The sequence below is a fragment of the Trichoplax adhaerens genome, genomic scaffold (assembly GCF_000150275.1).
Source record: "Trichoplax adhaerens TRIADscaffold_1 genomic scaffold, whole genome shotgun sequence".
NCBI lineage: Eukaryota > Metazoa > Placozoa > Uniplacotomia > Trichoplacea > Trichoplacidae > Trichoplax > Trichoplax adhaerens.
The window spans coordinates 2,598,115-2,615,713 of record NW_002060943.1 but is presented as its reverse complement, the minus strand read 5'-3'; the positions used below and the strand labels follow the sequence as shown (position 1 = coordinate 2,615,713).

The 17,599-nt window shown below is 35.9% G+C and overlaps 2 protein-coding genes across 2 annotated transcripts; one reads left to right on the top strand and one right to left on the bottom strand.

Annotated features, from left to right (window-relative positions):
- Positions 1-727: 727 nt before the first annotated feature.
- On the top strand, positions 728-5,517 carry TRIADDRAFT_18339 (uncharacterized protein; the record flags this gene model as incomplete). The annotated part of the gene is made up of 5 exons (XM_002108496.1): positions 728-957; positions 3,369-3,455; positions 4,665-4,855; positions 4,969-5,111; positions 5,242-5,517. 5 exons carry the CDS (start codon positions 728-730, stop codon positions 5,515-5,517), a joined length of 927 nt encoding a protein of 308 aa, XP_002108532.1.
- A 2,254-nt stretch (positions 5,518-7,771) lies between these two features.
- On the bottom strand, positions 7,772-11,981 carry TRIADDRAFT_51538 (uncharacterized protein; the record flags this gene model as incomplete). The annotated part of the gene is made up of 16 exons (XM_002107700.1): positions 7,772-7,921; positions 8,202-8,343; positions 8,436-8,539; positions 8,628-8,715; positions 8,789-8,870; positions 8,960-9,069; positions 9,157-9,208; positions 9,310-9,400; positions 9,596-9,682; positions 9,824-9,926; positions 10,081-10,190; positions 10,315-10,418; positions 10,518-10,684; positions 11,014-11,093; positions 11,210-11,394; positions 11,675-11,981. 16 exons carry the CDS (start codon positions 11,979-11,981, stop codon positions 7,772-7,774), a joined length of 1,962 nt encoding a protein of 653 aa, XP_002107736.1.
- Positions 11,982-17,599: the final 5,618 nt, after the last annotated feature.

The window sequence follows — 17,599 nt, the reverse complement described above, 5'->3', positions numbered from 1 at the left end:
TGATGAAAATGTTACCATGACTGTAGTTAAAAATGAAGAAACAATCTATCAGCCATGTCCAAGCGATCCCAACCATCAAACTCTTCAAGACAACGATGAAGAAAACAATCAGCCATGTCCTAGCGATCCCAACCATCAAACTCTTCAAGACAAGGATGAAGAAAACAATCAGCCATGTCCTAGCGATCCCAACCATCAAACTCTTCAAGCCAACGATGAAGAAAACAATCAGCCATGTCCTAGCGATCCCAACCATCAAACTCTTCAAGACAAGGATGAAGAAAACAATCAGTCATGTCCTAGCGATCCCAACCATCAAACTCTTCAAGCCAACGATGAAGAAAACAATCAGCCATGTCCTAGCGATCCCAACCATCAAACTCTGCAAGCCAACGATGAAGAAAACAATCAGCCATGTCCTAGCGATCCCAACCATCAAACTCTTCAAGCCAACAATGAAGAAAACAATCAGCCATGTCCTAGCGATCCCAACCATCAAACTCTTCAAGACAAGGATGAAGAAAACAATCAGCCATGTTCTAGCGATTCCAACGATCAAACTCTTCCAGACAAGGATGAAGAAAACAATCAGCCATGTTCTAGCGATTCCAACGATCAAACTCTTCAAGACAAGGATGAAGAAAACAATCAGCCATGTTCTAGCGATCCCAACGATCAAACTCTGCAAGCCAACGATGAAGAAAATCAACCTTCACCCATGGATCCAATGGTAGCTACCAATTTCTATCTAATTAAATGGATCCAATGGAAAGAGACGTCAACACCTATAGTCACACAAAATATTAATGGACCTTGTCCTCTTATTGCTATTATCAATATTTTATTATTAACGCGAAAAATTACTTTCTCTGCTGGACGAGAGTATATTACCAGTGAAGAATTGATGGAAAATTTGGTAAATACATTACTCACACTACGACCAAAGGTAAAAATCATGTCATTTCTTCATTTTTTCCCGCTCGCTCTTCTCTCTTGCTTTCATCTACTGTATAATATACAAAATCCTCCTCCATTATTTATTTCCAACGTCATGATATGAAAGGAGATTCCACAGCAGGAGATAGAATCCAACACTACATTACAATAGAAATAGACAAAAAAAATCAACTTTGACTATTTTTGGAAGGGAAAGACAACAATATACAGTACAAACTAATACCATGGGCTGATGGATCGATGATATCCGAATAGAGCGTACAATCAATCGTTCAAAATCATCTTTTTACCAACTCGATCTCACCCATCTTCTACAGTACTGTAGTTTGATTAGCTTGACTAGACTGTCAATCAGCAAGATGATGTACTTTGTAAGGATTAACACCTAGATACCAACCAATTGAGATATTGGATACTATAGTATCGAACAGGACTAGATGGATTCCCTCAATCTTTCTATTAGTTCAAGTTATAAAATTGTTGGATTGGACCGTCAATCTACAATATACTAGTAGAAGGAGCTAAGTACAGTAGGATCATATCGTTCCATTGCGTTGCTAATGAACGACATGATATCAATTCGGATGAGAAATAACAATCAACCACAGGCCGAAAATGTGGCAGTCTGAAAAAGGATAATTGATTCTATCCATCTCTAGGCTTCCTACCCATTGTTCTACATAAGGTAAAAGCGTTTAGCTAAATCATCAATCACCAGCATGATAGTACAAGGATTAGCAACTACTGTAGATACTAGACAATGGATCTTGGCTGGTGTCAAAAGGATATTTAATCAATTCCTGCTATCCTTGCAGTCGTAGTCGTGTCATAACACCGTTTGATTGAATTGTAAGCTAAAATGACAATATCGAATTCAGCTCGGAATTAGCTTCCAGCTACAAGCCGATTATGATATTGGATAGAATAGTATTGAAAAGGATAATCACAGTATGAAATAATGTAAGGGTAAGGACTAATCGATTCCTTGAATTTTATAGCAATCATGTTAGAGGTGATGGAATTCGACTTGACTGTAAATCAACCGTGTATTGCTGCTACAAAGGTTGTTAGGCACTGCAGACAGTAATAACGAATACCGGATGTGATCGTCTGAAATGGATTCCTCCAATCTAATAACTATCATGTTTGACATAAAAGAGTTAAACCTGACTGACTGTAAATCAACTGCAGATTAGGACAGAGATTAAAACTATAGACTCTAGACAGCAGCAATTCATCAATGTTGAATGCAAGAATAATGTTATGTCCATTCTTTCCATCATATGGCTATCATATTACACTGAACTTCATCGTCATGCAACAGTATGATGGTGCAAGAGTGCTACAACTAGGCACAATTGGTGTTTCGCATATTGAAATAAATAAGTTAGTCTATATCATGTTGAGATTCATATTCTGTAGCAGGGATGATGGCATCAAATATAATGTTTCACTTGCCATGTGCTATCGCTAAACCCTTGATTTCCTTAGGATTATCGAAATTATTGTATCAAAGAGCTTTAACCCAAAACTAGGTTAAAATGTTTATCAGAAACAATTCGTGCAAACAATATTCTCTAGACTGGATAGTTAATATTCGTATAGTAGATACGATGGTATGGTATAGTATGGAAAAGAAGAAACCAGCTTTTCCATCTTTGTAGTCGTAATCATATTACGACACTGCTTATTTTTCAATGTAATATCAGTCAACACAAGAATGAATATTCAGACACAAACCAATGATGATCTATTATCGAGACACTGCATAGTTAATATACTCGTATAATGGATACGATAGTATGAAAAAAGAAGAATCGTTCTTTTCCATCTTTGTAGTCGTAATCATGTTACGACATTACTTATTTTTCCATGAAATATAAATCATCACAAGAATGAATATTCACAGACACAAATCAATTATCATCTGTTATTCTAGACTGGATAGTTAATACTATATATACTGGTACAGTGGATACGATAGTATGGAAAAAGAAAAATCGATCCTTTCCTTGCTTTCTAGTCGTAATCATGTTACGATACTGTTTCTTTTTCGATATGATATCAATCAACACAAGAATTAATATTAATTATGATCTGTTATTCTACACTAGATAGTTAACATACTTGTATAGCGGATACGACGGTATGGAAAAGGATAATCGATCCTTTCTATCTTTGTACTCATAATCATGTTACAACACTACTTCATGATTTGACGATGTAATATAACATCAGTACAGTACAACGATTAATATTCAGACACAAACTAATTAGGATGCGGTTATCTTTGGCTTATGAACTCATATTAGCTCATTCAATCGAGATACGAATTCAAGATTGTTGATCTCATAATGCAAAAATGAATGATTTATATCCAAATGCTTTATTTTATAGGCATTTGAAAACAGCCTTGATTACGATCAAAATGTCAACGATGCTATATCATCACTTAGTGTATTAGAAACTGGTGTCGATATTAACGTCAAATTTGGAGGGTAAGTCATTCAAGACAGAGAAATTTTCAATAAGCTACATGAAAGTTTATAAACCAATATTTTGAAATCGGTATATTTCAAATGTAGTAATAATTCAATTTATTTTACCCTAATCATTTCGCCTCCATTAGAAATATCTACTCATCTCAATCGATAATCATATCGGAGATATAGATTCTTAAACTTTCAGAATCCATTTCTGTCGCAAAGGATCACTTCATCTCATTGAGCTATTCTTTACGATAAAATTGATGTAATGGACCATCTCAGTCTATATAAGTACTAGTGTTGCCTAACTAATTCTTCGACTAGCTAACAGGTCATCTTGTAAAATAGATTTTAGTTCATTTCGTATTTCTATCAGCATCGAACGCGTTATCAAGTCTACGAATCCCAAAATATTTACAGCAGAAATAGTGACCAGCAAGTAGGCAACGCAAAAAATGATCAGGATAATTTATTGTCAGCAATTTACTATTCTAATTTCCTGTCTTAAAGCCGACACTATTGTAATTTATTGTATGATTAGTCTATCCGCTATCTTTCAAAATAGTATATCACATTATACAGCACTTGGAAAACTGTATCGATTAGTACACAAATATTCCAATAATCAACTAAATATCAATCGTACTTTTTCGGCCCTATGTATCCGTCCTAATTAATGCGATGAAAAAACAACTGATTGCCACTGAGATAGCAATAGTGAAGAAATTCTGAGTTAACTTACTAGTCTCCTAAAATAAGCTACACTAGAAAACGATTGTAGCTACAATATAGTTCTCCGATGAAATATAAAACTAACACTGATACAAATCCATCGAATGGAATAATTAATTAGTAGTATTTTGTTGCATTAAAATTATACTACGGTATAAAAAACCTACACTACACCTAATATACTTGTAAGTAATAAATCATGATATCCAAAAAGAGAAATAAACTAACACATAAAAGTCAAAACGTTTCAGTAGTCCTTGCAAATAGATTACATTTATCATCAACAACTTCATTTTCCAATTCATACCATTACCATGTGATAGTTTCAATAGAAATTGCTTGACGTAGAAATAGTTGATAGCAAAAAATACTACAGTATATTAAAGTAATTGTTCTACTTTATAATTTATTATATTAAATACTAGCATAAAATCTTCATGGTAATACATGTAGTCTTGACATAACTAACGTCGCACTTTTATCCTGCAGTATCAATCAGTTTGAATGGACGTGCAATTTGATCGTTTTTGACTTACTTGATATCAACCTTTATCATGGATGGCTAGTCGATCCACAGAATCAGGAAGAAAAATCTATTATCGGAAATCGTAGCTATAACGAGCTAGTCGAAATGATTATATCTTCAAAGTCTAGCAATGATAGTAGCCGAATAACGGAAGGTATCTAAATTTAGAATTGGTGCTGACCCACATTATCGGCGGATACAATTGAATGCGTCCATCAAGTTGCTTCAGTTTTACACTCTAAGCTATTTTACTTTAATAAATTTTAGGTTTAATTGCGGAACAATTCCTCAACAGCACTGCCTCTCAATTGACTTATCATGGTCTCTATACGTTATACGAAGAATTAAAACCTGAACAGTTGTGTGTATTATTCCGAAATAATCATTACAGTACTCTATATAAGCATAAGGTAAAATTATCACGTATTCTAAATTCTGAAAACAACTGATATATCTTTGCGATATCCTATCAAATAACTTCATTTGACTATCTTTATCCAACAATGACATTATTTTATTACGTATATGCTACGTCCTTAGGATGAATTATTCATTCTCGTTACTGATATTGGCTATTCCACCGAAAAAGAAATTGTTTGGGAAACACTATCCAATATAGAAGGAGATTCATCACTTGTCAATCACGAATTTAAAACTGTTAGCTCTCAGGGTCGAACGGAAAACTTTGATGTAAACCAGGCAGCACCAGTAGATGAACAACGGCTCATAGAGTCAGATATAAATAATGGATCAACAAATTTATCTATCCAGTATGATCCGAATAATGATCGAGTATCACAAGAGAAGTTAGAGTAAGTCCAAAATATCTTAAAATTCTTTGCACTAAATTATCAATTACCGTGTTATGCTGCCTGCAACAATTTTTTCCATGATCCTAATATGCGTTGTCGATTATCTGCATTTACAGTCATATGATCGCTTTACAAGAGCAGAAGGAACTTGATGGACAAACTACTGGAATAAGTGAATCAGTGCCACATAATGATTCAACCGTTGTGCCTAATGCATTACCTGAGGATGTTCCTACGCAAGATTTTACCACTACTGATACAGTGTGTCAAGGAGATGAGTTAAGCAGGTATGTTCTATTTATTGATTGTTAGCATATGAATGATAATAAGTTCATCATGCATGACTGTCCGGTAAAAGTATACATTAAAGTAAGACTTGACTTTTTTCCATTGATAAAGTGAGGCATTAGCATGGCGACTTCAATTTGATGAATATCATCATACTGAAACGACCTCAAAACGCAGCGCTTTACAAAGTAATCCCATGACGGAAATGCCTCCAGCTGGAGCAAATACATCTTCACGGGGTCAAATGCGAGCTGAAAATCCGACAGTGCAGGCGTCATCTCAATCTCGCCCTGGACAAAGTCAATCTACAGGAAAACGAAGCGTAAGATTTTTAAGAAATATTCTTTGTACAGCACTACTTTAATGCCATCAATTGCTTTTAGAAATTGCTATTCTTGATGTTTCTATAATTCAACAATACAAAGGGTAGGCTAATATTGCTGCGTCTTTTCGTATTTATAGGATGGCAACTGTTGTATCTTGTGAAGTACGTAAAACTCACACTTGTTTATTGCAACTACAACATGGAGTATATTTAATAAGTTGACTTTACATAATTCGGTACTATATTCTTACTTATTACAATCCGATTTCCAGTTTCATAACTACATGTGATGGTGATTTACAATGTATGTCTAGAAGTATGCATAAACGACTTAATTTTTCTATAGACCTTGCTTATGAAGTATTTTTGACCTTTATATAAAATGAATACATATATCTATATAAAATGTACATTAATTAAGATCTATTACTTTGAGATGAAAGAGTACCTCCCGCATGGAACCAGTGATAAATATATATTTTACATATTAACGTATATAAATTCTATGTGCCACTACGTGATATATTATGGAAAATCTATAAAATGTAGTATCGTGTAAATTAAATATTTGTAAAAGCTAATAAGAGGAACTACGATACCATATCTCCGTTAATATAATAATGTTGTACTTACGTTTATTCGAAGTACATATACATTCTATGTGGTATACGAGTTCACTATAAATATATGCTATAATTTACTATTTAATTTATTCAATGAAATTAAATTAAGTAATAATTAATTCTTGTATTAAAAAGTCACTTTTATAAGTTCTATAGTGTACTTGGATTCATTTTTACAAAACGTCATGACGTGATAAATGCCGCATGTATTATATATAAGTTTCGGTAATTTTTCTACAGCAACTCATGTACAATTTGCACCATTCCATATATCATACACAATCCAAGGCATTAATATTTTACTTTCGTATGGATACTGTTAAGCAGACTTACGTCGGATCATACTACATAGCGCGTTTCTATTCGGAGATAATGCGTTGGTACATCACTTAATCTGACGGGTTATAATTACAACTGATCAAATACTAATATTCAAGCATGCTGTCCTGCACGTCTGCGCTAGTTCAATGACGAAAAAAATAAGAAATTGTTTAATACTCGTACAGTACAATCTGTTTCTATATCTTAATTACTGCATATGATTTCCACATAACATTGTCATTCCCATGCAAGGAGACACCGATCAGGATTAGTTCTTCATAACATTTATTCAGACAATCTGATAATTTATCTAGTCAATACTAGACATCTTTTGTACTGGTTATTTTGGTGTAGAAAATTGCAGATAAAAGAAGTTACTATTTAATCCCCTATGTTTAGGAAATTATGAAATGTTATTTGCAATACCAGTATAACGACAACCTTTAAGCAGCTAAGGGTTCAATAAGGATACTATCGTACTGTTTCAGCGCTAATACTATGTGAATGAAGTAATTTATACTACAGCGTAAGCTCTTTATTTCTAGAAGGTAAAATAGCTTATACAATAAAATTATTTAAAAGAAATAGAACAGAACAAGTAAGGTAACATAAAGGGATCTTGTTAGCCTAAACTAAATGGAAATTCTGCAAAATTTTGAGAATTATTGTTAACAAACATTAAGTTGACAAAACATATTAATTTATGCCACACGTATAACACTATCAAGAAGGGACACGTAATTTGGATTAAATTCCTCAACACGCCCGCGCAATATTTTAGGGCCAAAATTCTTGCTAAAAAATTGTAAACATTCACGAGCGGCGTGAGACGTCAACGAGCATTCCGAAGACTGCAGTAAATAAAGAATCATATTTTGCGATATATTAAAATTAGTTACAAGAAATGATGCCTAACTGATATCATTTAGACACGGCTATATTATGTTTACCAAGCTCTCAAACACAATGTCCATGAAATTCATCCAGTAAGGCTTAAAAACACGCTTTCCTAACTTTTCAGCAATGATAGGTAGCTATAGCGATAAAAACTGTCATTGTAATATCTGCGTATGAAATTGTTTTAGCTAGGTATAGCTTGTACATGGAAATTTATTAAGCGTAATTTCTTACCTGTTTACAAATGGTTTCGTAGAAAAATACGTGCTGAGAATACTGTTTGTATCTACCAGCTTCAGCAATCGCGGGTAACAACTTGCTTATGTTCGTGTGGAAGGTAGACACTCTGCTTAATTCAGCTATAAGGTGAACACAGCTATGCAAAAAAAATATTTTTTTAAAAATAGCTATAAACTAAAATGCTAGCAAAGGCTAATAATACGAATATTAAAGCTAAAGAGTACTAACCCATCTGCTAGTTCCCAAGGCTCAGGTTGCTTGTAAAATTTTGACATTTCGTTCTCAGTATCACCTTTTCCCAGCTTAGGAGCAAGAGAGCCACATGAATATGTCTGTAATGTTAACGAATTTGAGATCTCAAATTAGAACGCTAATAGGATATGTCTCACCATAATACATTTTATATATAAAATAGCAAACCATGCGATTAGTATGTAAATCTGCTTCATTATCACGTATTCTTTTTGCAACACTGTATACAGCAGGGCTAGGATCCATTGACGAGTATCTGATAATTAATATATATATAATGGTATCACAAATTTGCAATACTAACCGTACTTAGTGCAAATAGTTATTACCTTTTGGCATCAGCTGGTTGATCCTTCATTTTAGCTAAGCCTTGGATAATTGTTTTCTCAATAACAATGTATTCATCGTTTCCTAAATAAATTTTATAATTATAGGAAAAATTAGCAGCTACGATCATCTTGTGGATAACAAAATTTAGGCATTTATGACTATTAACTAACCGTATACTTCTGCTACTTTGGCTAAAGATATAGCAGCGCCTTGCCGAACGGACTGTATACTGTCCGATAAGTTCTTAACAAATAAATCATGAAGTTCACTCAGGGAAGGTCTACGAAGAGTGGTAATAAAAAATGATAATTGGTTAAGATTGTGGAATGAAATCAAATTATTACATAAAAAGGATGAGTTGGTAAACCGGCAAGGTTCCGGAAAGCAGCTTATAAAATTTCCACAAGCTAAACATGCAGCTGAAAACAGTAAACATTAACATGAGCAAAAATAATCGATATTTAAAAGTTTCAAAAATGCAATACATCTATAGCTGTTGGAGTCATCAACGAAAACTTACCATCTCTAACTGGCCAACTTTGATCTTTGAAACATACCAGGAGAGTAGCAATCAATTGTTGCACGAATGGATGTAGACATTCGGGAGAAATCTAGATTAAATTAATCAGTTTCATCGTTATACTACATTCTTTATATTAACTATGATCTCGAATAGTAACTTACTTAACTGAACGGAGTATATTTACATACTGTACGAATATATACGGCATAAATAAAACAGCATAATTTCCAATTTCTAAAGTGATTTATTTCCTGTAGCTGGGTTGACTAATGTTTTGACTTACTTTTTGACCAAGTTCCGCTATACAAACACAAGCAGCTTCACGAACAGCATGATTGTCAGCATTGGTTTGCTGCACATAAAACTTTACCTAGAAGAGGTTGTTATAATTGTTATTTATTAATCTAGCCATAATTAAATGCATTCATAATCACCTTATTAGTATATATATATACTGTAATTCATAGTTGTTGAAATTGATTGGGTTGCATCAATGTTATAGCATACTTACAAAGTCCGCTACGTACGATTCTACCAAATTTCGCCCATCAGGTCCTACAGTTAATCGCCAATTTTCTTGTGAATAATTTCGTACACCTTCAGCGATATAGTATCTACAAGGTAAATAGTGATAATTTTTGGCAATCACGTCATGTACAATTTATCATCGTAAGTTGGTAATGATCAGATTCATATCCATATTCGAGCAATCTTTAGTTAAATTGTTCATTTTTCTAGATAAGTCGACTATACTATTGTTGCGGATACCTATTCAAGCACATTGGTGGTAGAATGCTGGGAAAATAACGTTTACTAGCATCAACATCCGTAAGGATAGTAAGCATTTGGCGAGTGGCAATAGAAGCTGCCAATCGTACCTGATTGATAGAATAATAGGCATAGATTTTAATAAAAAATCAAAAACAACTTGCTAAATAAAAAAATTACTTTGGTAGGTAGAATGTAATTTTGTCTTCATATACATATGTCATAACGTCATACCTGGCTCCAATTATCGGATAGTCCAGCGACCAAAACGTCGACAAATTGCGTACCTTTTTCCCAACATTTTGTTTCTTTATAGCCGGGTTGCAGTGTACCTTTCTCTATTACATTGCCGTTAGGTTGATAGTTAGAAGAATTGATCAACTACGATTACTGTATATGCAAGATGATATTTCATACACAATTAGATTGACATGTACCGTTTGATCCTAATTCACTTTTGATGAGTACCCCGAGTGTTCGAAATCCAATTTCCCTTACACATCGGTTAGTATGTTTTGTTGTTTCAAATAGTAATTCCAAGAGTTCATTATTTATGTACGGATGAAATTTCTTACCACAACCATCAATCATGCATTCTAAACACCTTGATGAGGAATACATGGAGAATAAGATTATTCTATTGTGTCTATGCAAATTATTTGTAACCTGTGGTCCATGATATTCACAGATAAAATAACCATGTTACTGATGTCAGTATTAAATTCTTAAGCAATGTATAATTTACAGGGAGCGTAATCTATAGAACGTCAAAATGTATACAATTAAAGAAAATGAACGATGCCGATAAGTTCATATCAAAATGAAACGATGCATGTGTTGGTTAGAAATAACTTGACCTTTTTGCTATTCTTTAAGGCGTTTGATTTTGTTAACAACACAAATAAATAACGAATAAAAATTAGTAACACTTACTGCATGCCTGTTTCTAATGATTGCCAACCAGCGGTATCGTGTAATATTTTGGAGATAAGATTATCATCCTTTGATTGCGGCTGGATATTGGTTTACACAAATAGATGCGTACATAAAAAAGAGAGAGTATGTTATGTCATTTACAATTTAAAGTGTATTTTTATCGTGCGCATCCGTTAAGCAATGGTAGACGTACTTCATTTTTGGTATCTTTATCAGGAGATTTTGGCAGCATTTTATCCTTGAGTTGTTGCATGGCTAAGGCGTCTAAAAGTTCCATTGAACGTTCCATGTTATCACGAATGGATTGCAATACTCCATGTTGAAAGTGTTGATAAGCTACATGGCCAAGACGTTTGCAAAGTGCACCTGCCACCTCACCTATTGTAAATGATGCAAAAAGAAATAATTTAGTGGTGTCATTTATAAATGGAAAATTGTTCACGTCATCTCGAATAGTCTCTACATCATCAATAGTGCTCCTGTTGAAGTCCATGGAAGTCTATCTATGCCATGGTTATCTCATAAAGCGTGTCATTTCAAACTGTACGAGTCGATTTCAATGGCATCACATGGATAATTAACCGCGTAAGCCATTGAAGGGATTGACTGTGAATAAGGAATTCATTTTTGATGCTATATTATCATTTTTATATCGTACCTGCCGCAAATCGAACTCTTGCTTCGGAATGTTGAAGTAAATGGGTGCAAGAGTCTTGAAGGTGACCAATGAAATCTTGACTACATTGCGGTATATGTAAAAGTAGCAATTTACTTGCTAGCAGTCCACCTTGACATGATTCCCATCGGTCTGTCGCTTGTATCAATGTTATTAAGCTATTTTCAACATGGGTGATGTCATTGAGGCCAAGGTTAATTTGATCGGTCAATTGGCTTAATCCTTTATCACGATCAAGCTTGTTGTGACTACTGAGTAAGGTACACCACTGATCACGATTGGGATCCATTTTATTTCAGAATGATCAACTTGAATTTATCTTTGAAGATAATGAAATGATGAAGAAATTATGAATCGTTATCGTCGTTCTCTACGATGAGAAGGACTAAGCTCATCGATTGAATATTATCCGACTACCAATACTGTACTGTACAGTGCTGTCTAATAGTAGTATGCCGTCGATGAAACACTATTGATGCTGTGGTCAACAACAACATTTCATCGAGTAGAATATTGTACAGTAATGAAGACTTGACGATGGCTATTTCGGCAAGGCATGATTTATTCATAATGAACACATCATGGACAGTAGGCATCCAAATTGATGACAGTAGAATAACAAGTTGCAGTCCATTGTCCGAACGATTGCATTCAATCTCGTTGGACTAGTACTGTGCCTTGGACAATTTGTTGTTTATACTATCATCCACTGGGTACATCAACACAAATATGAAATGATCTGATGAAATGCATCTTAATCTATTGTAAACTGGTAACATGCTTTAGGGAAAGCAAGGCTCCATTGAGCTGGTTACGTATGATGATTATTGTAATCTAGTGGTTGCTTACCAACAAAGTTTGATGATGGACTTGTGCAATGTTGTACAGCGTGTTGAATTGACAGATTTGCTTGTCGATTGAATCCAGTTCGATGCTACAGTTCAGGTATTCTCGATAGCCAAGTAATGCTAACTGCAATAGAGCTCAATGCCAACTGTCTACGAGTAGAAGCTATCCAAAATATCAAATCAATCTTGAATAGGAGCCATTCCAAGTTTCCTGCTGACAATGCAAAGTTGCAGAGTACCGTCCACCTAGTAGAAGCTGGTTGCTGAGTCAGCAACGTTTGCTATCTTGACTGGCTCAGGCTACACTCGATGGAGTGTTTGAGCAGCGAGCTGATGCCGCCGGCTTGTAGGACAATAACAATCGTGTCCATTGTGCGGTACAGTACAGCAGGTCAAGGGGCTTCATTTTACAGTGTATGTACTGTATGTGTCGATAGGGGCAAAAGTGTAATGGATCAACTCTCTTAGTTGTACAGTATAGAAATTGATAATTGATCGAGACATAGCACAGTCTAGTGAAGTCCAATGGACGTCCTGTACAGTACTGTACAATGTACTGTATGGTACTGTACCTTACAGTACGATGTACTGTCGAAAAATGGTACAGTACACTGTATTGTACACTGTACACTGTAGACAGGACAGTACTAATACTATAGTGTACAGTCGTCTCCGGCATGTTGTAATTATATACAGTATATTTTACTACCTATTGAGACTACTATACTGTACAGTATACAGTACAGTACAGTCTGTGGTTGCCGACTAGTTTATGGCGAGCTGGACAAAGGCTATGGGCAAAAGTGAGTGTTGACGAGTTGATACAGTACAGGTGAATCCAGTCACAACTGTCTCCACTGTACAATACACTGTACTGTACAGTCCTTCTCGAACAGGTTAATCCAGACACAAGTGAGTCCAGTCCAGCTCGAACAGTACCGTAGAGTGTAGACTGTAGACTGTAGACAGTACAGTACAGTATGGCATAACATCCAGTTTGAAGGGTAGACTGTAGACTGTAGACTGTACAGTAGGCTATACTGTACTGCACAGTGCACAGTACAGTATGGCACAACATCCAGTTCGAACAGTACTATACTGTAGAGTGTAGACTGTAGACTGTACAGTACAGTACAGTACTGTACTGTATGACACAACATCCAGTTGGAACAGTACTGTAGACCATAGACTGTAGACTGTACAGTGTACAGTACTGTAGGTCACGACATCCTGCGGAAAGTATCGACCGTCGGCGGCTGAAAGCGACGCACACCTGACCTCAAGCCTGCAACGCCAACCCTTGCAGGACGAACTACCTGATCAAGTCATCCTCCAGGCGAGTGATCACTAGGCCGCGATCGAACGTTCCTTGTCGTCATACCACTGTTTGTCTATTACTGAGCGTCAACTGCGTTGATGACGTACGTGTCGAGGCCCCGGCAGCCCCCCCCCCTCAGTCTGTATAGTCGTGGTTGGGAGGTAAGTGGAACATTGATCAGCAGCAAGTCGTCGATGCTCAAGCTAAAGTGGAATAGCAGCAATCCATCTTCAACTTTGCAATCGTGCTGATTTTCATCGGTTATCTCCTTCTTCTTCAACAACGACTGTGCTATTGGCTGACATTATCCACTAGTGGAAAGCAACACGTCGCAAGCGTCAGCAGGCTGGAAGCAATCGGGTAAGATGACCACGGGAAAGAAGTGGAGAAAGGATTGAAATGATCCATCATCCATGGATAGAATACAATGAGTCAAGATCGATGGATAGCAGAGAAATAGTCATCATCATCATTCTTTTCTTTCATCTAGGTTGGAGACCATTCTATTGGCCTTGGATACGATCATCATCACATATTGACTTGCAAGTGGTAACACATTACTACTTGCAATGGCGGATGTTGTATTTGTTGTCGAAGCGACCGCTAATTTAGCCGAACATTTCACTCAATTGAAAGAATCCTATTTGCTACCAGCAATGGAGTAAGTAGACAGACTTGATCTTTTATCCAAGTCAACATTGCTTGCATACTTGAGCCACCAAAATAACCCTTGACTATGGCACATGTTGTTTGAATTGTCCTTTTACCAACCTCGTACAGTAGTGTACAAGATTTTTTTTTTTCCCCCCCCCCCTTTACCTTCGCCGCGATCCAATCAATACCATCTTCAATATGGATTGATTTTCCCAATACCTTGTAGCAAACTCTATACTGTACTTTGCCGCAATAGAATCGTTAGTAAACCTCATTTTCAATATTACTCTCTTCCTTGCTTGCCGATCCTTTCGACATGGACTACTCTACTCGATAAAGCAATCGCCGAGATCATTCCTAAATATCCCTCTCAGTCTTGTTGATAACGATTGTTATCCATCCATGCTAGCCATAATACGATCGTATCCAGTTCAACCTACTGTTTGCGTATCGATCCCTGACTTTCTATCACCACCAACCATGGCTGCAGCCAATGCTTCATCGGCCATCGTTTCGCTTTTTAGAATTCCATTTCTGAACTGTATTAGCCATTGCAACCATCATCTTCCTCATAGACTACTTTCATCTCCCATCCAACTCCTTTATCCATTGCAAGTTGATGTCTTTTCCTCAACGTTTCTCTTTTCCCCCCCCCCTCAAAAGTAGTCCCTGCCATTCCTTTCTTCATGGTTAATCCGACCGACGCCATTGCATCCTATCGACCACAAGATAAATGCCCTTTCCATCCCCTAGTTTGAAAATAAAATGCAATATCGAACGACAATTCTTTTGAATTGTGCCACACAGATTAGATGATGATTTACCGTAGATTCTCAATCGTCTTCAATCATTCTAATAGAAGAATGAGGAAATACCAGTTCAGTTAATATAGAAAATTAGCCACTGAATGGTGTTATCACTTTGTTGCTGTAGTTTGCTTGATTACAAGCGATATACCCTAACAGAGCATGATGATTTCACCTTGGTCTTCAAATGGCTACTCCAATAACTTGACTGTTGACAAAGATTTCCCTATCAATACTATTGAAAATGCCCTTCCATCGATGCAATGCAATGCAATGGATATTGCAATCCATCATTGGACTCCAATAACAAAGTTTGCAAGCGCTCGCAAGGTCTACAGCCATCTCTAAGCTGTATCATGAGAAACGATGGTCGGGTTATATCGCTGCCTTCATGAATTTATTAATCGAAACATCATTGCCATTCCATTTTTATAAAGCGCAAAAAAATGGTCCATCTGCCCCCCTCTGCAAAATGATCATCGTCCAACTTTGAAATCAGTAACTAACTAATGTCAAAGTATCCCCCTATTCAAGATGGCGGAAAAAAATTAAAAAAACAGCGTCAATGTCTCTCCACTGAGTTATTTGCTTTTTGCCGATCACCTAGCAAATACTGTCCATACTTTTCAAACCTTTTCTATCGCTCTGTTCCATTTGCCTTGATGAATATGCAATGAATTGGACGTTAAGCCTAATGCGTGATGATTCATATTATCTTCCATTTGCTCGTGTTAAAAGGACATCCTTATAAACGATCAATGCCTGTCGCTCAAAATGAATCATTTCTATTTTGGGGCAGGCCAAATACCCCTTTTGGGCAACAGCCAAGATATCATGTATAAGCTGATCGATAACCAATCATCGTTATTCAACGATACGACGATATCATCATCCAGATTTCTACATAGGCATCTGTACGTATTTCTTTTTCTTTCCTGTTTTTTTCAACCCATGGAAAACACCTTGATGATGATGTGAAAAATGCTTAAATCGTGTTGTAGTATTGGATTGTTAGCCGTCTTTCAACTGATGCTGAATCACAAACACTCTAAAGCCAGTTGGATTTCAAAGCTATCACTATATCCGTATCTAGTCCAGCCTTATATTGAATAATAATCCCCAAACGGATAACCCCCAATCAGTTCAATAGATGAACATCGATATTTTACATTCATCTCTGACTTCCAATATGGATTTGATGATGGCGATTCAAGACGCATCCATGGACTGGTTTAGCCCAGCCTTATTTAAAATAAAATTGGCAAAGATGATAATGATGCTGGTAATTAAAGAATCAATTCGCCTACGTCCAATCGATTAAATGTGAAAATTTCTCATTCGTCTCCCTTACACATGCCTACCTAGACGGCATTCTAGTGTTGTGTGTATATATATTCTGAATAGCACAAAAAAGCACATCGGTAATACTGTCTTGCACTGACTTGGAACATTGCAAGTTTGCCAACTTTAATGAAAGATACCCCCACCAAAAATGATATTCCGATCTATTCCCATCCAAGTGTCCACTCTTAGCCAATACGATCATCATCATCGAGTCGTTACTGATTGCACTAGAATGATCCGTGTCATTTCCATCTTCATGATATGGCACAGTAAAAGAATAAAATCGCTCTTAATGGTCAAATTGGGCATAAAGATGTACAGCTGCTAGCCATATTTAAAGCCGGTCCATACATACTCTAACCGCATTGAAAACTTTTTGCACTAGTTCTCTCCTGTTACAAAATAGAACGCATTCAGTTGAAATGTTCTTCTTATTAGTCTACTCTTTCTTTTCTTGCTAGGGCAGTTTTTTTTTTATTAATAATACCTTCAAACTCGTCCACGCTATCGAACATTTTTCACCCCACTTTGTTCATTGCTATCATGCCAATGCTGAACGGTATTCTATCACCTGACATTTTTCTTATATTTCCTCCATCCTTTCATGTAACTATCGAATACTCTCGTAAAATCAATTGCCAACAATTTCTGAACATACGTTATACTACATAGGATTATCGTAACACACTCATTTTGTCTAAACTAGTTCGAAATCATGTTGACGTATGCCAGAGCTAGGTGCAATTAGAGAAACGTCGATGAACTATCTCTACTCGTAGTTCATTATAATGGATTACTGCCGTTCTAGTTGACCGAGTTATGTTTTTTGCACCATTTGACGTGTAAAATATACTCGTATGCTACTATTTGAACTATTAAAAGGGATAAACATTCAATCCATATTTTATTCATTTTGATAGCCAAATTAGCCAGAGAA